Raw genomic sequence first — 21,278 nt, 5'->3', positions numbered from 1 at the left:
ACGAGTCTCCATATAGTAAAAAAATACTCTGTTTAAATTTAGTTTTTTGATTAAAATAGCGTATTAAAAATCTTAGTATATAGATATGTCTTCCAGCGCTAGGATCTGTGGTTGTTCTCAACGAACGTAATGATTTTGCTTGTCAGCTACTTGTTTTGCTGACTACTGACTTCAATGTACTCGTACTTCTCATTTTAATGTCAGAGAAATGTTTTTTAACCCCTTTTACCGATGCATCTTTTTGTTGGTTCGATGTATAACAATGTATACTCATAATAAAATCGATATGCATAGGAAATCCGGATAACTATAATAATTCCCCTTTGTTGTTTGTTAAACTGCTTATAATCCGTGTATGTAATTACCAGAGCTGCTTTTGTAACCGCGGCCTACTGTAGATTATGTATAGATAAAGCTTTCCTGGACTGAGATTATTCATGCTTCTACTGAAGGTCAACTGGTTAATTATTTAAGATAAACCTCAGAATCTTCACATTCATATTAATACTAAATTGTATAATTAAAATAATGTTCAGTCTTGTCACTTGGTATGGGATGTTTTTATTAAGCATAAATTTTAGTTTATTTTGTATTCCAATCGATGCACTCTGAGGTTTTCTTCGTTCTAGTATTTTGGATGCTGCCTCAGCATAAAATTTTAAGACTATATCGTCTAGGAGAGTTAGATAGTTATCCGCCTTTTCGTTTATTATAGGTAAAAGTGGGTTAAAAATTTAATTCCATGGTTTCAGATCGTTTCCGCGTTTAAGCCTTGCACGCATCGTTTCATGGATTATTGCTTACTTTTTCTCGAGAGCAAAGGGTAATTATGCTCCTACTAACGTGAATGTCTGGTTAAAGCGTGATGTCATGCCGCTCAAAGATGGGCTGTTGGAAATTTGGGAGAGCCTTTTTTTTTGGTGACGCTAAACAAATGTTTTTCACATACCAATCGGACCGGAGAGGGAAGTTGCGGGACTCCCGGGTGTAAGCGCCCAGTCTACCACTACAAAACCAGCGTAATTTCTCCTCGCCAAAAAGGTGGGGCAGGCTGCTGTAACGCTTTCCCCCAGCCCGTGGCCTAAAACTATGGGCTATCCAATCACGAATCCAACGCAAGATGGATTTGTAGCAACAGAACCTTTCAGAAGCGTGCCAGCGTGGTGCTTTACGCCATCCGACTCGAGGACAGTGTATCGTATCAGTGTATCGTCAGCCTAACAGATTACGCTAACCCCCCACAGGTTTGTTCCTTGCAGCACCCAGTCGTACCCGAGGTCCCACAGAAGGGTCTAAAACCGAGCCCTGTAGAACACCATTCGACCAATGTCTCTTGCCCTCCGTCACAAACCGGGTACTTGACAGCTCTATAGATTAGGTAGTGCTCGATCGTAATCGTATTCCGCAAGTATTCAGGAACACCATGGAATCTTAAGGCTTTCCGTATCGCGGCAAAGGGTAAGGTATGTTGGCTATGTTTAAAGATACCGTCAAGGCCACTCCGCCACGTGATACAGCCTCATTCGCCAGGGCCCTTACTTGATCAATAGCATCAATGGTGGACCTGCCCCGGCGGAATCCGAACTGATAATCGCTGAAGTTCGGCCCAACTTGCTCCAAATGGTCCGCAAGACTCAAGCAGCTTACTGATCAATCGTTAAGTAGGACAATTGTCCTGTACGCGGACGGCGAGTCAGAGGATGGCCCTCATTCTTTAACACGACTACCATTTCTGTTTTCCAAGCCTTGGGAACCCGCGATTGCCGGAGACAGGCTGAAAAGAGGCCTCTCAAAGGTGGCTTTAGAAGCCCCAAAGCCAAGACCCACGTTCGTCCGGGGACGCCGTCGAGGCGCGAAGCAGATTTTTTCCTATGAAGAAGTTGCCTAGCTGTTTCCAGCTCAGCAAAAGAAGCCTGGGTAGAGATGTATGACATTATTCTTACCACATGATAAAAGGCGGTCTCATTTTCATGCTCATGCCGTGGTTTTTTTTGCTAACAAAAAGTCTACATCTCTTGTTTCTGGGTCAAATGACGGATGCCCTCATCAATAGAAAAAGCTTCTAGGTGTATACTAGAATTTCTTGTCTAAAGAAGTAGACCAACAATATACCACACCTGGTTTGAATACACTTAGTCGGAATGTCTTTAAGGGAGACCTCACACCGGGAAAACAAACCGCAACATCTGAGGGAGTAAAAATGCCATAGGTGCAAGTAGTAGCGGTTTTGTAAGAACTTAAGAAGGGGTTGTGTCAAATAGTTAATGTAGATGAGCAACCTGAAACGGCCCTGGAATTGAAAGGTTTTCTTCAGTATAGAAGCCCGAGTCGACCTGCCTAATTTGAAAATAAATTTTATAACGCTTAGTAATAGTATCCAAATCTACTCTTGAAGTTGCTTGGAGGGAAGCGCAAAAAGTAATACAAAACGATAATGAAATAATAGGTACTAGTAGGTTTTAATCTGCATTCCATTAGGTTTTTATTAAAAAATCGACTTCCAACAGGAAATTTAAAATTACAAGTTAAAACACGGAAAAAGTATTTTGTGTTGTTAATTAGAAATTGTTAAGAAGTTATCCAATTTTAAATTTTTGTTTTTTCAGTATCATCATTTCTCAAATAACAAATTTATTTTCTTTTTTAAATATAATACATAAATTCTATATAATTTAAAATTTAATTGGTAATTAGGACGGATAATTATGTGTCATAATTTGAAATCTAGTACCTACGAAGGTATTCGCATTATCTGATTATAAACATTATCATACTATCGAAAAAAAGTCTTAGAGTAGATGATGTCACTCAATTTAATTTTAATTATTTTTACTCAGATTTTTCATATCACAATTTGATTTAATTATCGTCTTAAAATAAAGTCGCTATATTTATATAATAAAATGCATTCAAGGTTCCTTTTCAATTTGTTTTCATTGTGGGTAAATTTGTTAAACAGATTTGGTACACAATCTGTCATAGTTATTAAATACCTATTCCTATACTTTTTCTAATCATTTTGAGATGTTAAATAACACCTTTTGTTTTTTTTTTAAAGGGGTAAAACGTCAAATGACCCTTCTCATCCTGGGTGGGCAAAGAAAGTGTCAGACTCCTATTGACTATAAACCACAGTATGGTATCCAGCTCCGAGCCAGGACGCGGGACAATATTGCGCTTGCACCCGCAGCTTGGTTAGCAGCAGCAGCCGCAGCAGGTCTTAGGGTCCCATCTATGGTGATCTGATGGCTCTTTGAGGTGCGCGTGGTACGCTACGCGCCTTCCGCTCAGGTCCGGTTCTAATCGAGCGGCGAGCTACTCTTGCTCGCCGTCCGCAGACCCGCGCTTACGGTGGCTGGAGATCTTTTCGCGATCCCCAATGTCAGGAGCGTCCCTTGCGGCGGCTGGGGCGTGAGTATCATTCCTTCACGCGCTCCGTATGCTCCTTAACTAGCACCGCCGCTTCGCAGAAGAAGGAAACGGCTTCCCAGTACCTCTCGCTCCACACCATGGCCTGAACTGAAGCCCGGTGTCAGAGGTCGCCGCAGCCGATAGCTACCCTGAGCACATTGCACTCCGCCACCGTATGCGGTGAAATGAAATAAATCGAAGCTCAAAGTACTGTATTTATTGTCTCTGTATACTACAATGAGTAAACACTAACATTATGACGTATTATCTTACCATTTTTTCAAAAAAAATTTTTTTCAAAAATCAATTTGGGGTAGAGTAAACAGAATATGTTTCAAAAGAAAATAGCAAATTTCATCAAAATTTCCTCCTCAAAAACATTGATAATATTCGCACATAAAGTTACAGCAGTCAGAACAGAATAAACATCTATTTATTTATAAATCAATCAACTTCCTATGGGCCATGTAAGTACCTTAAAACGATAACGATCTGTTCATCACCAAGCGGTGACGAACATAAAACTATGAAAGTTATTTAAATCGGATTATTCAGTGGAGATCCAAACATTCTTATAATAATTATTATTATTTGAAAACAAAATAACTTATTTGTGTGTACACAACTTGCTAGTTATCATAATACTTTTTAATAAACGTCTAACATTAGTTCTTTTTAGGTAAATTTAAACTTGTTAAACACCTTACCTTTGTAATTATTCTAATTTTATCATCAGACGAGAACATTGAAAATGTACACATAATTAATTTCCTTCAACACACATCACTCCTACAGAGCTCACAACTATAATTTTTTTTTCACAATTATAATTTTTTTTTATAATCATAATTTGTTAATAAATTCACTAATTAGCTAATTAAATCTTATTCACTTGCTCTTGGAAAGACAATAATAACAAAATGGCGAAAAAATTATTTGAACGGTATACCGACAAATTAAATAGTCTCTTTTTATTTCACCATCAACTCAGTTTCCATGACTTTTTAAACGAGCAGGGTTGAGGAAGCAGTACCTCTCAAACTAACACTTCGACGCGCACCTATTTTTGTCAGCAGTAAGTCAGCAGTGTGTGAACACACAATGGACAAACCAGGCCACTACATTCGGTTTGATAAACCACAAATCCTCGCTCGTGAATACAGGTACATACCGAAGTTAATTTGAGAGGCTATTGAAATTAAAAACATCCAAATTTCAATAGAGAAGATGGTTGGAATCTATCCAACACCTGGGACGCCCTCCTTAAAAATATAAAATCCCACGTCCGTGACCACACCGCAGGACCTCGTGACACCCTAAGCGCATTCTGCCGGCATCCAGAGCGGTACGCCACAAAATCGAGAAATCGATGGCGGTGGCTGATAAATAAAAAGGACTGACTGACAGACATTCACATTTCGTCTGCCCGTGATCACGGTTACTGAAAAGTAACCGAAACATCGGGATTATGTATTTTAAAATAATAAAATCCGCGAAGTATATCCTAAATATATTAGTTTCATTTAAATGAATAAAACTCGCGAAAGTCTTTGATCTCATTAACACATGCATAGTTTTTACACATACATATTCATATGTTTTCTGCATATAACACGAGAATTGTAGATTGTCCTTGTGATTATTAGTTGTAAAGAATATATGCACCGAGTAGTTTTGCTTACGGCCGCTGTGGCTGGGAAGCGGCGCTAACCGCTAGCAGCGACCGATCGAAAATGTTAGTTGTTACGTTGATAGATGGCACTTTTAACAATTTTACCAAATCGTGAATCAAATGACATATTATTAAATGTCTATAAACGATTAAATATTCGTATTGCGTAATGCATGATCAAAAGTATGTAAGTAAGAATTAAACAATGTAGGTTAAGTTGTTGTATGGGTAGGGTAAGCAGTGCTCGTTTGCATGTTTGGTGTGCACGCCACTGGTAGTAAAGATGAAAGATTATATGATAAAGTTTTATATAATTGTTTGTATCATCTGATGTGACATTATCTTATTGCCTTAAAATTTCACTGTGTGCTGGGAGCACATGTATAAATATTAACCTCAAAAGCCTTGTTTCGGGAATAGCGTGGGCTCAATGTTATGAATGAACTTTTTATTAATGATTTTCAGAGTATTGGTTGCAAATTTTGATTGTATTTGTATTTACTTAAAAATAAGATGATCGTTAGGTTACAACTACCTTACTTACAATGCACGTGCAAAATTCATTTAAAGGAAGACGATATCACCTCAGAAAAAACCTAATAATATAAAATACATTTCTTAAAGAATCCATTTTGAGAATCTTTGTTTTTTTTTTAACATTTTCTGTTATATAAAACACTTCTTATTTAAATGAAAGCATTAAATTTATTTAACAACAATCGTCATCTTATATGTATATTTAAATTTTTAAATGACTCATTTGATACAATGATAAATATAATCTCTTAATAACATAATATAAGATCAGATAAGAGCTATTTATCATACCTATCATTTAATCTTCATTTTTATAATCAATATGTTTTGTTTTTGAATGAATCACATTTTTAATCTTTATTACCATTACAATCTGAATTACAATCTGGAATGAAGAAGTTTGTTCGTAATATGCCCTAAAATATTTTATCGGTCAGCTAATGACTTTAAACTTATCTTTTGAATTCTAATTATATAAGTATGATATTTATTAGTTGGCACTGCTAAAACTATTATTTAAACAATGAAATAAATTAAGTTTATAAATCCTATTAATTTTTGTTGAAATTTTCATGGTGCTCATCTTTTATAGTCGAAATTCATCTGTGGCTGCAACATAAATTATTATCCTTTTCGTCAAATAGACTTTACGATGGTCTGTTCCGATTGTAAGGTATGGTGACGAAACTGTAGTTCTCCCAATTTTGCTCAATTTTCCAAACAAGACCACTCGCTAAATGTTACACTGACTTCAATATACTTGAATCTGTGGATGATATGCTCTCTGAGCAATGCATTTTTTAGCATCATAGAACGAAACACTTAAAAATTTAAAAAACAGCCAAAGATAGAATTTTTGTCTCCTAAATCACTACTCTCTTCTGCAATACAATTTTTTGTCTACCTTCTACAAGTCTATCGTCATTGCAAATTTAAAATAAACTATCAACTTGTTTAAATTAAGATTCATTTATATTAATTGCGTTATTTCGGTTCCTAATTAAAATAGGTACAGTTTTTTTAAATTACCTGGGATTGATTTAATAGAACATATAACGTTATTATGTTACGAAAGAAGTAGTGAATTGGAATAGTTCTTTTGAGTCGTGTTTTTTATTACGTAACGTGTTGTAAATGTCAACACTACTAAAGATCTAAAATTCATTTAGATACGTTAATACATCTTCATACATTATCTTATCAGTTTGACTTAAAATAATCATACTATTTTCTATTATACTTCTGACTCACTATTTTTAAAAATTGGGGTTTCATTTTTTTATGTATATATTTGTTACTAAGTTAAGATTCTTTTGTTTTACAATGATTATTTCATAACTGCAACTTTTCTCTAAGTGGCATTAATGGTTCGTCTGATTAAAAAAATGTAATCTTTTACAAATTCTCTGTAACTTTCCATAGCTCGAGTTTTTCTTTTGTCACTTTATTTTCCTCGTTATATCTAGGACAAAATTAATAAAGGTATATTGAAAACAGGCATCTTCTAGAGTGTGAAATGCTGATTTGCCTTCATTTTGATAGGTGGTAGAGCCTAGCTATAGTTATGTAACTACAGATTAAACATGGGCCGGCTCGACCGAGTAAGTACCACCCTCTCACAGAAGATCGGCATGAAGTAGCCTTTAATGGCTGCGTTTCGTCCGATGAGTGAGAGAGCCGGTTGCCCTTTCCTTATTTCCACCTTATGCTGTCATTTCCTTTGTGAATGTGTATGGGTGACGGTGGCTACTGCCCACCAAGTAAGTCGAATGCTCGTTTGCCACATTTCACATAAAAAAAATATGACCTTTTCAGAGATATGTCTATAACATGTCTATTCATGCTTCAGCGTACATTTTGTTTGTTTTTTTTGATATAACATTGAAATCGTTGCTTCTTTAAAGGTTGACTGGTCCTACTCTGATTTGGTATTTTGATGGTTTGTGTGTGTAACAGACGTTTCATGTCCTAAATCTTGATCTAATTAAAGATCCATAAGACCTTGTATATAAATTTACTTTTGGTCCCTTTTGCAGTTTATCATATTGTTTCTTTGTTTTTTTTTTTTTTTATAAAACTCTATAGTTTGTCACTCTATAGCTAACTACAGATGCAACATATTATCTATATTTGATTTGAGAGGTTGTGACTTATTAGTTCAAAGGTTTTAGCTTTTCCACATCACTCGTTCTATTCTGCAGCTATATTTGTCAAAACAACCTTCATCTGTTTTTGCTTATCAAGTTACCTTTATGGTTTCATAACCGATAACATTAAGGTAACTTAAGTTTCTTTTTCAAAGGATGTAAAATTTTATTACTTTTACTTTTGAAGTTGATTCCACTCTGTTATACTTTATTTAGCAAAAATTATATTTGCAAAACCAGATTTATATCCAACGAAAAAAAAAAAATCAGGTCTTATTTTTTATATTTGCTATAGTTCTAAACCGCTGACTGCGACCAATCTTTTAAAAATAACACTTATACCCGAATACGGTTGACTCAATATGTTAACACCCGCTTACTCATTCTCGCGTTACCTGTCTGCAGATGATGAGACTAATGTCAATAACATCACCTTTCGTTACAGATATTTGTATAATTCATTAAAAAGTTATAATATGCATTGGGTTTATCTGAGGAGTTAGTTTATTTTTTGGAGGGCAGGGATATGCGTTGAATGTGGAGATGCGTTTGACCACTTTTAATATTCCAACTGGAAAAATTATAACATATATTTTGCAGCCATTAAATTGTCCGCAATTTCATTCTTATTTAATTTTTCATTTGAAAATATAAATAAAATAGTTATGAACATAATAGTTCATTGTTTGTTAAAGTTAATCGTTTTTTTTCTGTATATCTTATGTATATGTCGAACTATGAACGCAATTTTACTTTTCCTTTTTGTCACCCATATTTACTTTTATTATGTCCAATTTTACTACATAAATAATATTTCTCCCCCTCTTGTTTACAATGTTGTTACGGTGGTTACAAATTACTCCCCACATTACTAGATAATTTCAAATGAAAAACTATGATTTATTAGTTATACTTACATTTCAATATCATTTCCACTAAAAGCAAAACACAATGAAATATCACCATTTTTCTTTGCTGTTTTCTGTTCTCTTAATAAAGTTATAATATGTTTGCTATAATTATATAAAGTTATAATTCCTATACACATAGAACATCTTTGAAGATATTTGGCAACAGTTTAGTTTTTTGCTTTTTCAAAATCACTTACCCCTGTATTTTTATTTGTTTTTCTGACTTCAGTATTTAACCATATCTAAAGTTTTCATATTTTCTTCCAATAAATTGAAAAAACATCAAGCAGATTTTTTTGTTACCTTTTTTAATGGTTTAATACAAAAAAAGTGATAAGATAAAAATTAGGGTTATCTGTGTCAATGACAGCACAAACATGTATGTAATTTTTAAAATAAAAAATAAATCTCAAATATGCCACAGATGGTTCACTTATCTCTGGTGTAAGCACTGTGTTGTAATAATTACTTTTAGAAGATTCCCTGCATCATTATTATCTTTCTTTCAATAAAACTGTGGCATTAAAAAATTACCTAATTTATTGGTTAGTCTTTTGAAGCGAAATGTAGAAAAATTACTTTGCATTTTAATAGACGTGGATATGAAGTTACACTAATTGCACATTGACCCTTATAATAAGGAAAAATTTACAAAGGCAGAATGTTTTTTCTTTGGCTGTACCCGTTACTAATATGGCGTAATAATTCCTGTCACTGTTCTGTTTCTTTTAAAGATCACGTTTGATTAATAAAATATTAGTTTATCACAACACATTAACAATTACGCTTACATTCAAATCGTGGAAAATAAAGATTAGCTTATAAGTTAACTCTGTTGCTGCATACCCTCTGTGTTAAAATCATAATAAAGTTTTGTTACATCCACCTAAATAGATGGAAATCCTAATGACACCATAGAGGCCCTCAATGTTAAGTCCATTACTGTTAGTAATATATATATATATATATATAATATGACCTATTCATTTTAATGAAATGAAAATGTTTACATAAATATTTAGAAAATATTATTTATTGCTTGTGCGCTAGAAATGTTATTTTAAATTTAATAACCACTAATTGCTATTGTTAAATAAGCTACTAACCTATTGCTCATAGTATTGATATATTAATACCGCACTTATTTTTTTATGTTTCGGGTACCTTTGTGAAGCAAAATAGTTTATACATATTTGCTAACTGATACATAAGTTGGAACCGAAGTTTGTTGAAGAAAGTGTTTTTACATACTACAGTTTTGTTTGTGAATATCTCTAAAAATTTATTAATTTTAAGAAATTTTTAACATCTCAGCCAATTTTTATTAAATTTGATATATATATTCATGTTATTTTGAAATAGTGATCAAAAATTATTTTGTATACAACATGTAATTATTAAAATCAATTGCCACAAAAGGTTATTCATAAGAAAACAATTAACTTTCAATAGATTTTTTCCTATTTTCAAAACAAATAAATGTTACTTAGCTAAAATTTTATTTTTTAGTAACTGGACCCTTATAAAAAAATGGGGTATCCTCATAATAAAAAGTTTGACAGAACAACGATTTAAAAAAAAAATACAAATCTTTTCCTATATACCAAACATTGGGTATCTGATAGTATTATTATACAATAAGCAAAATTTGATAAAATGTTTCGTGATAGCGTGAGTCGTGAGACGTGACCATAAAATATATTACTTTAGTATTTATATAAAAATATATATGATTTCTTGGACTTAAAGTAAAAGAATAAATATAAATCTAAATTTACAATTTTCATTTGTTTTAATTTAGAATTCCATTCGTGTAAAATAGGTAATTTATAATAAAATTTTGTTACGACAGTTTTTATAATAAATTATATATGTATATCCAATCGCTAAGTGGCGTCTGGACTTATTTCCCAATAATTAGGAAGAAGGGAATATAGAAAGTATCATGAGAGCATGGCGTCAAACTTTCTCGACGACTTATTTTCTTTCAAACCTATGTAAAGTAGACGACAAACATAATTTTGAATTAAAAAATTAAACGAAATTCGAAATATAAAGTTTCACTTAGACAAAATTTTTATTACAATTGTAATCTCCACTGAAATTTTTGAGAGTCAAATGCCATGTAACTTTTTAAAAGTAAAAATTTCAATAAAACAGATTTCCCATTATAAACACAGTTTAAATAAATCCAAAAAAGATAAGATAAAAATATCATGAGATTTAATTAGTATGAGAACTGGTGGCAATGTTATAAAGTTTTTATGAATTTTAGTATAATCATAAATTGCGATAGAAAATCATCGACATATAATTATAACAATCGGTTTGGTAGTAGAATAGGCTTACTTGTAGGCCTTTTTATTACTTCTTGTTTTTAACTTCGACGGGATTGTGCTTGACTGACATTCCGGCCGTTGGAAGGTGGAAATAAAGTCGTAGGTGGTGGACGCACTATCTCGGCGTTAGCCTATTCACCCTTTTCTTCAAGACACCCAAATTGTATCTCGAAGGAAACACAGACTCAGCAAATTGATACAATCTTTTGCTATGGCAACCGGCTTTCTCACTCATCGGACGAAACGCAGCCATTAAAGATTGCTTCACGCCGACCTTCTGTGAGAGGGTGGTACTTCCCCGGTTGAGCCAGCCTATGTTCGAGATGCAGCAATTGGACCACAGCTAGGCTCTACCACCTCAAAAATGTGTCTGGTTGTCCTAAGATAGAAAAGGAATTAAATCGCGTAATTCCCTTGCACACACTCTTAAATTTAGAAAAAAAGGCTTAATGCTACGTATTTAGTAGTATATATATATATATATATATATATATATATATATATTTTAATGTAGAACAAAGCTTAACTAAAACAAAGAGATTTATGAAATTTTAATAAGATTTTTTAAAGTTGCAAACACTAAATTAATGTAAGTAGGATAAGGTTTTACCTCATTTTATACATATAACAGAACTTTTTGTAGACGTTTTTCACGTTTCTCATGGCAAAATAAAGAGAAAGATGAATAAAGACCCAATATTTTTTTATTCTTTTATATGAAAGTTGCTATAAACAAGTTTTGGTAGCAGACCATAAATTTGATGGACCTTTTTATTGGTGTAAGTTCAAACCGTGATTTATCCTACTAATATTAAATTATGGATACGCCAACTAGTTAAACAATGAGAAGTGAAATTATTATTTTTAAGTGAAGATCCAACGGAGTGAAGCGGATGTCTCCAAAAAATACTTATACTAACCAAGTAAAACTCAATATTGAAATATAATGTAATATTTTACGAGAAACAATAATATTTCATTCTTTGTAGAACCTTCAAAGAATTTTTGGACACATAAAAAGAGGATTAAATATGCCAAATTAATTTAATGTGACCAAGTGTTTCTCGCTAGCAGTTTTACTCAGCACAGAATACATTTGTTAATATTGATTAGCTATAAATTTGAAGGATAAAATTATGTTAAAGTTGGAAACAGTCAATATCAAAAAAAAAACATACAATTAAACAAGTGACACGAAAATGAGCAGGAAATGTAACAGGAATTATGACATAAAAGTGAACGTATGTATGTTTGATGTACATGTCATAGAAAACGAAATAAGGTAAACGCTTGAAGATTTGAGGGTAATATCGAAAAGGTGCCAGGACCATATTGGATTAAAATAGCAAGAAATAAAGTCTTGTCTTACTTTACCTTGTAGGCATTTTTCTTATGATTATTGTAGAAGCTGTTGTAAGATAGAATGAAACAAGTAAGATTGTAAATGTAGGCATTTTTTAGTGTTCTAATGAACTTATAAATTACTTGTATGTCTCGAAATTTAAAACATAATTTTAACAATATTAAAATGTAATTTTCTATTATTAAAATGAAGGTCAGATAAAAATCTTGGTATAATCATTGCCTTAATGTTCTAGGACATCCATGTATAATACTTTTTATCAGACGAATTGGTTTAAATTAAGAGAAGTTTCATATTTTTTTTTCGCTAAATAATAGTTTGATAAAAATATACATCCTATATATAATAAGAACACTGTAAATTATCGAATTCCTTGCAAAAGATAAACTGAAGCAAGCAATGTACTGTTAATGATAAAGTTAGGATTGTCTTTTTGTCTGTATCTTTTGTAGTGTTATTATGTTTTGTTTGAGATAGATATCAAAAGGTTGTACGATAAAAAACCAAGTTCTGATGATTACTTCTTAGTTTAAGCCAATTTGACGAAATTCATAAAAAAAGCTAATTTTTAAATCGTTCAATATTAGTAGCTCCTGTTTCCAGACTTACTATAATATTTACGAAAAATTATTAAGTGTACACGATATTATAAGATATTTTAAAATAATTAAAGATTAATTTTAGTTTCAGAATATATGAAAAGATACCTACCTATTGCGAACGGAATTTTTTAAATAATATGTACTTAAGCAGTGTCTAACAAACGTGGGGTCCTAGAAAAAGTTAAGAAAAAACCGTTAATATATTTTACACTTATAGTAAGCTTATAAATTTTACAAGTATAGTCAAGATACAAAATGTTAGAATATACTAAAATTATATTTATTATATCTTAAATGGTGACTGTCGTCCTGTAACAAGCTATGGATTTTGTCGGTTGATACAGTGTTGCCTACGTAGATACTTAATTTAAAATTACTAAGTATCTTTCGTAATGACATCAATGTATTCTATTCAATACGATCACATTAAGTGTTAGTAAAAAAATAATAATAAGGAAGCATGAAACAAAATCAATTAAAAAAGATAATATAAGGTTGATAAGGAATTTATTGTTCCACTTGGCAACTATCATAATAACAAGGTAAGTAATAATTTGGGGTTTGGTAAAACTATATTTTACGTTTTTGTTTTCTATTGGAAATGCGTTGTTTTTCGTTTAAAAATCATTCTTTTACGTTTTTAAATAATTGCTATCTTATTTAGCCTCAAAAAAAATATTGCTAGTTTATGGGAAAGATTGTAAGTCCCGGATTTTTACCAAATTCGTAGATAAGATTGCTAAAAAATCTTTTACATAGGAATGCCTCGTGATATTTATAAAAATGTTTTATCTTTTGTACATATTTTCATGTTTTATTGGATTGAAATTGATAAATAACGAATATCCTCTTACATTTCGTCTCTGATCTTCTTTTGTAATTATTTATATAAGTAAAAGTATATTATTATTAAAACATGGTATTGTTGTTGGTAAAAACTATATGGACTTAACAATTGTTGATGCTATTTTAATACGGAGGTGTAACGAATAATATTCTGATACATTTAGAGCATACTAATAGTAATAAAAAAATACATATTTAATTTTTTCCTTCATAAAAATATGAATTAAAAATGATGTCGAGATGCGTGTGTTCGTCATGACTTTGTGATCTACCATCAATTTTTTTTTATTTGCTCCTGTTTTACTCTGAATGAACGCCGAATACTCTAACTGTTTTTTGTGATATGTTATCTGGTCAGGAAATGCGATTATATCATTGGATGAGAGAATCCCAGGGGGTAAAAGAAATGAAATACTTTTTCTCTGGGACATCCCAATACCGCTCCTGTACAAAGAGCAATCAGAGATTAGATGTATGGCTCGATGAAGTGTTGTTGAAAACATCGCGGTCGTGAAAACTTAATTCTTTTCATGTTTCTGCAAAAAAATCTCTTAAAAATATATGCAATATATGTTAGCACATACCTCGTATAAATTTTAAACTGACTTGACTCTCACAGGATCGGGTTATTCGTTTTTTATTTATAAGTAGCGTGATCGACAAAGGTGAGGGTATTACTTCAATACATTATAACAAAAGTCGGACTAGTTATCAATATGTTCGAATACAATAGATTTATTTTATAAATAATCACACATATTTTTATGTGTATGTTATCTATTATATAACTATTAATATACGGCACACGTATTTTAAACGTAAGACGTTTTAAATATACAAGTTGAAGCAGACACTAATTTAAATAGACGTAGTAATCTTATTTGATATATATTTTAATATTCATCAATTTTACATAGATAATAATCAATAAAACAAAATCGACGCTTTCTATTGATAACTTTTAAATCTGTCATTTTATCAATAAATATTATATATAAAACGTTATCTTTACAAAAAACAAAACAAAAAATACACATAAAAAAAACTTTTAAACAAAATTTTATAATTAAAAGAGTCAAAACATAGCTACTAGATTACAAAAGTATTTATAATAGGATATAAAGAACCAATAACACCAAGTAAAACTCACGATTGAAGTTTCATAATAAATATGTTATTTAATGTCTTTTTGACGACATTTTTTATAATGTTAAATAAAATAGAATTTATATTTTTTATAAAATATGAAACACTCCAAATAGGATGTACATTTTTTGTTATAAAAATAAGTCCCCGCTCGTCAAGTTACCTAACAGGATTATAGCAAAGCAAGCAACCGATGATACAAAATATTACGTGCACACACAATATTTCACAATATTCTTAAATTAAACCATATTTGCTCTGTGTGATAACGTGCCTTTGATTTCAGACACCATTTGTATTACGTATCACTAGTAATTAAAATACATAACATTTTTCTTTCTATATTCTACATCTATTCAGATTTTGCTAATTACGCTTCTAACTTTATAACAAGTATACAGGTTATACAGGTCTTTACACTTAATTGAATTTAAATTAATTATCAAATTTATTTGGTGATAAAAAAAAATAGCATGTTATCTATATGAGATATAACAAATGTATAAATAGAAATTTAAGTAAGAAGTTAATTCATTTGTAACGTAGAATCCATAATCAGATGAAGAATCATGGAAAGCCTAATACAAATTCTTGTGTTATTGATTTTATCACTTGCTCAATCAGATACCGCTCGGATTTTGGCTTATTTTCCTACACCATCACTTAGTCACCAAGTTGTGTTCAGACCTATCACACAAGAACTAGCTAGAAGAGGACATGAAGTGATTGTGATAACAACGGATCCTGCGTTCCCGAAGAACAAAACGCCTACACACCTAACTGAAATAGACGTTCATGACATTTCTTACAAGCCTTGGAAGAAAATATTGTTAACAAATCAAGGAAAACAGCATACAGTGTCGCAGCACCTATTGATGATTGAAACTTTCGCTGAAATTTTTGATGAGCAAATGCAATCACCTGAAGTGAGAGAACATATTAATAAGGACAGAAATTATTATGATTTACTTTTATTTGAAGCTTGCAATAGAATAGTCTTGTCAGTTGGTCATCATTTTAATGCACCTATTATTAGTATAAGTTCATACGGTGCTTCGTCATACCTATACGATAGTATGGGCGCGCCAACACATCCGATTTTGTACCCTAGCCCCGAACGGCTTAGGTTGTATAATTTAACACTTATAGAAAAAGGCATAGCTATCGCATGGGAAATAATAAGTCACGTTTTCTATTACACATTAGAGGACATTTACGCTCCTGTTCTCAGAAAACACTTTGGAAATGATGTTCCAAATTTAAGTAAGTTACAAAAATCGGTTAAAATGTTATTTTTAAATGAACATCCTATATGGAGTGACAACCATCCAGTTCCTCCAAACGTTATTTATATGGGAGGAATTCATGAAACTCCAAAAAAGCCACTACCCCAGGTAAGAACTGTGAATTTTTTTTAAAGTTCTGTTTTTTATGTCTTTTATATATTTGTACTAGACTCAAAAAATTTTTCGTACAAACTTCTTGGATAAGTACAATAATCTTATAATTTTTGTAGGATTTAAAAGAATATTTAGACACATCTGCCAATGGAGTAATTTACATCAGTTTTGGAACCAATGTGCTGCCTTCTGTTCTACCGCCGGAAAAAATAAAAGTTTTTAGAGATGTTTTATCTCAATTACCTTATAATGTGTTATGGAAATGGGATGGAAATAGTTTGCCAGGACATTCGAAAAATATTAATATATCCAAGTGGTTTCCGCAAGCCGATTTACTCAGTAAGATAAAGTTAACCTATTAGTTTTTAATTAACAGGATGTTTATACCTGTTTCTATTATTTTTACTGTATTAATTAACTGACAATCGGTTATAAATAATTAAACAAATTACATAAAACGAAACAAATTTAAACAAATTAAATTATAAATACCTACGTCCATGTTTGTAATGAGACATGTTCATGCTTAATAATGTAAAAACGAATCCTAAACAAAGACAGATACTGAAATCTTTCTTCTGTATATTTCAGGACATCCAAATATAAAACTATTTATCACTCAAGGAGGTTTACAATCAACAGATGAAGCTATAAACGCTGAAGTACCTTTGCTTGGTATTCCTTTTTTCGCAGATCAATGGTATAATACAGAAAAATATGTTTACCATAAAATAGGAATGCAACTAGATATCGAAACCCTGAACGAAGATAAGCTAAAACAAGCAATTCTCACTCTTGTTGAGAATGAAAGGTAATTTGTATAAATTTTATCAATTGTTACGGCATTGTTTGATTTTTATGTAATGTAATTTTAAAACCCACCTCCTAATATTTAAGCTACAAGAGAAATATTGGAAAACTTAGGGAACTGATCGGACAGCATCCGACAGAGCCTTTGAATCTAACTGTATGGTGGATAGAACATCTAATCAAGTACGGAGGAGATCATCTCCAAGCACCAGCCGCTGGGTTATCTTGGATCGAATACTACGAAGTCCACTTGTTATTAATAATTTTAAGTATCTTATTTGTTATTTTAGTTATAGTTATCTCCACTCTTAAATTTTTATTACGTTTCCTCATGAAATCTTTACATATAAAAAAAGAAATTAAGATGAAAAGTAATTGATTGATCCTTTGAATTAGGTTAGTTATATTTTTAATGTTATTAATAAGTGTTAATAAATTAATTTATCAAATGAGTGCTATTTAAGTGTGTATATAATAAAGTGATATTTTAGTATGTATGTATGTATATTTTTTACCATATGTAACCCTTATTGTACGTTTTAAGTTTCGCAGATACTCCTATATCCATACACAAACAATCTTAGAAAATAACAAAGAAATAGTAAGAAATATAAGTCCGGCAATGGCAGTTAGAATTTTCACTTTTTCAAAAATTTTAACAAAAATCAACTTTTGTTGTTCGAATAACTAGAGCTTTAAAAATACCTTGCCTCCTTACGTATATTCAGAAAAAACTGTTTCTTAGTATATCGCTGTTCAATAAGGCTTCTAATTGGTAAATCTATTAAAAAGATTTTAATATTATTTTTCGTAATATATTTATTTTCATTCTTCTGTGCGATATGTAAAATGCTGTTAAAAATATTGATAATATTTTATAAATATTTTTAAGATAAATCGGTAGCAGTAATGGACAATAGCGTAAGTTTTCAGTCTTACTAGTTACTAGCTAAACAGTAAATACGTGAAGTTATGCTTGACTTGTTTTGGAAGTAGTTTAGAAAATAGAACTTTGCTTTATCAGTTATGTTGGCTGTGTTCATCTTTCTTGAATGGTGACCACAACGAGAGAAAAGGCCTCGGATTTGTAAGAAATGTGACAAATGTAATTTTCGTTCCTGTGCTGATAATGTGGTCCTTGTACTTTCTCGTGAATCTGAGCCCGTTATCGTCTGTCAGTCGTCGTGGACTCCACCCGATGCCACCAAAAGATGTAAAAAAAATGTTTTTAAAATAAAGAAAACAACGTAACTTAAAAGGAATACACATAAGATCATAAACAATATGTCCATTGTGTCCCATAATTTTCCTCGTCTATTATTTAGCGAAACTTATTGTTGTTTCTTATTTGAGGGTATAACACTTTATCCAATAAGTAGATTGTATAAGTAGGGTAGTTGGGTTAGATTAGATTAGGAATGTTTGTTACTAATAAGTTTATTTAAATACCTATATATTACCTTAAAATATTGTTGAAAAAAATGTTAATAAGTTATCTAAAACAAACATGTCTCCTTAACAAAAAGATTAAATTTTCATCATGCATTCCGAATCACAACTAAATCTTGAAATCGATTCTATGATTACTTCTATGAAAACTTAAAATCGCTTCTATAATAATAGCTTGTATAGCGCTATCGAGATCATCCATCTGGAACACGCCATTGTCTACGTTTTCGCTTGCTTTCCTTTGTTTTTCTTCCATTTAATCCCTTTTTTGATGCGAAAGTGAAACAAGACTATGAAAATGTTGGGATGTTTTAATTTTTGCACATAAATAATACGTTAGTTTTGTTATTAAAACTTACTAATGTATATATGTTTTGCAATGCTACCCATATTAGTATTTCATATACATATTTTTGGTGATTGTTTAGGAACATTGTAAACTAATAGGAAGACAACAAAGAGTGACAACCAAAATATCATAAAGATATTTAGTCCCTGCCACACTTTTGCATAGTCTTGTTTTAGAAATGCTGAATACGGGTGGTTGGCGGGATGCCAACTGCATCAAACCCATACCACTTACCTGTATGGTGCCGGAGATTATGAATGTGAGTGCTAATCAAACGGAGTATTGGTCGGAGTTTTATTGTGAAACCTTAAAAAACTTAAAGTTTGACAAATTTTTGCCTCATATTTCAAATATATTCTTATAACTTTATTGAAAGTCAAATTTTATTTCCCTTTTCATATTTAAACAATTATAAATTATTGTATATATAATTATAGATAAACTAATATTCTTTTAAATATGACAACATTTAATATTAACAAAAAAGTGCCGTAGGTTTATGAAAGCACAAAACCTTTTTTCTTCTGAGATAATTTTTAATAAAAAAAATTTGGAAATAATATTTCACTTTGGTTAATAAAATCTACTGATTTATATTTAAAATTTCAAAATGGATGTGACAACATATAATTAACATCCAACAAGTTATTTTACGAAAAATTTTAATTTGATCATTAATTGGAATACGATATACAAGTACATATTAAAAACACGTTATAATGACCATACTTATTGGTAATTATTGACAGTAATAATGATTTAAATCCAGTTCTTACCTAATATTTTTTTTTTAATATTCTTACTTTACCCACTTAACCTGAAATATATTTTTTATGATATATATATTCTTTTATTGAGAGAATTTGAACTAAGATTTCTAACACAAAAGAGCAACAATTATGCCCTACTAACAATCGATTAATTATAGTTAAGTAAAACCGAGAGTACATCATATCAATGCGGTTTGCAAAGGAACTTTACACTCAAATCGATTTTACTATCAAGAAGAAAGGCTGTTAGTTTTGGTTACTTACTGATGTTTATATTTCATGTTACCGTAGATTATTTGTGCATTGTAGTGTATGTCGCTACGAGATTCGAACTTAAGTCTACGAGTTTTACGCTCCTCATTGTAACCAATGAGAAGGGTAAAACTCGTAGATACCGCAATACCTCTTATTCTTCTACCTGTGTCTAGGACTCGACGAGAAAATCAGATTTTCTAGAACGTACAATTCATATAATTATATGTTCTCCTATGTATTTCATTGAAATGTTACATCAAAGGTTGGTTGGAGGACTTAGTTTTTTTAACAGAAAAAATCAATGGTTTTTACAATAACTTCTAAGGTTCTTGGTTTTGAGGTTCAGATGGCTGAAATTGTATTAATCAAAAACATTCTGTAAAAGAGTCCTGATGTGGTTCCAATAATTCGAGAAAATAATATGAAACACACATAAAAAATATTTGAAAAAAAGATTTTTTACACAATAATTTTATTTACTTACGCTCAGAAAAGTAAAACGGTAAAAAAAAAATTAAAATACAATAGGTGTAGGATGTTTAAACGGAAAACCGGACACAATAAATATTCCCTTGAATGTCGACTAACTTAAACGACTTCTTAAAAGAATCTGGTTGTGACATGTAGTGCTATTAAAACCCTTTCTATAAAAATATTTTCTGCGTACAACACAAAGATTTACTTGAAGTATATATTTTTATAGAAAATGAATAGTACTGCTTATTAGTGAAAGTATTTAAGTAACAACATAATAATGTATTCTTAGCTATTTTAGGGGGAGGGTATGCAAAACTGCTAAGGATGGATTGCATGCCACTGCTCGTGGATAGTTAAAAACGGATTGAGGAAATCAACGAATTTTTTTAATCCTTGAAGATTCTGAATGTCGTCTGATAATAGCAGTAGGGATGAAGAAGATCCCGTGAGTATTGTTACCAACCGAGCGATACTAAATAGGAGCACAAATACAATCTATCGCCAATTTCATAATACCGCCTTAGCAGAAGAATCTTGTTTCTCTAGAACCATATTCTAATGATATATTGGTAAACGGGGAACATTTTGGTTCAAAACACCTTTGAATCGGACACGCTAGAACAGAAAATATCATTACACAAACGTCAGATATGGCACAAAACTCAAAATCTGCCTTTTCTAAGTTACAATACTTGAAGTTTGTTTTTATCAATTATATAGGAATACATTTTGAGTCACACAAATGTTCGAATATTCAGATTTGTCGACGCACACGTATGTTGATGAAAGTTTGT

The 21,278-nt window shown here is 31.3% G+C and overlaps 1 protein-coding gene across 1 annotated transcript; it reads left to right on the top strand.

Annotated features, from left to right (window-relative positions):
• Window positions 1-15,434: 15,434 nt before the first annotated feature.
• On the top strand, window positions 15,435-17,677 carry LOC116773684 (UDP-glucosyltransferase 2-like). Its single transcript, XM_032666185.2, has 4 exons — window positions 15,435-16,368; window positions 16,491-16,713; window positions 16,966-17,185; window positions 17,272-17,677. The coding sequence occupies exons 1-4, from the start codon at window positions 15,544-15,546 to the stop codon at window positions 17,561-17,563; spliced, it is 1,560 nt and encodes a 519-aa protein (XP_032522076.2). The 5' UTR covers window positions 15,435-15,543; the 3' UTR covers window positions 17,564-17,677.
• The last annotated feature ends 3,601 nt before the right edge of the window (window positions 17,678-21,278 follow it).

Source organism: Danaus plexippus, assembly GCF_018135715.1.
Source record: "Danaus plexippus chromosome 22 unlocalized genomic scaffold, MEX_DaPlex mxdp_27, whole genome shotgun sequence".
NCBI lineage: Eukaryota > Metazoa > Arthropoda > Insecta > Lepidoptera > Nymphalidae > Danaus > Danaus plexippus.
This window is presented reverse-complemented; position numbering and strand designations above follow the sequence as displayed.

Excerpts from the sequence above, each read along its gene's own strand:
- LOC116773684 (XM_032666185.2), top strand. The coding sequence starts at position 15,544 with ATGGAAAGCCTAATACAAATTCTTGTGTTATTGATTTTATCACTTGCT. Across the intron at positions 16,369-16,490 it reads CAAAAAAGCCACTACCCCAG|GATTTAAAAGAATATTTAGA; the intron begins GTAAGAACTGTG and ends TAATTTTTGTAG. Across the intron at positions 17,186-17,271 it reads ACTCTTGTTGAGAATGAAAG|CTACAAGAGAAATATTGGAA; the intron begins GTAATTTGTATA and ends CTAATATTTAAG.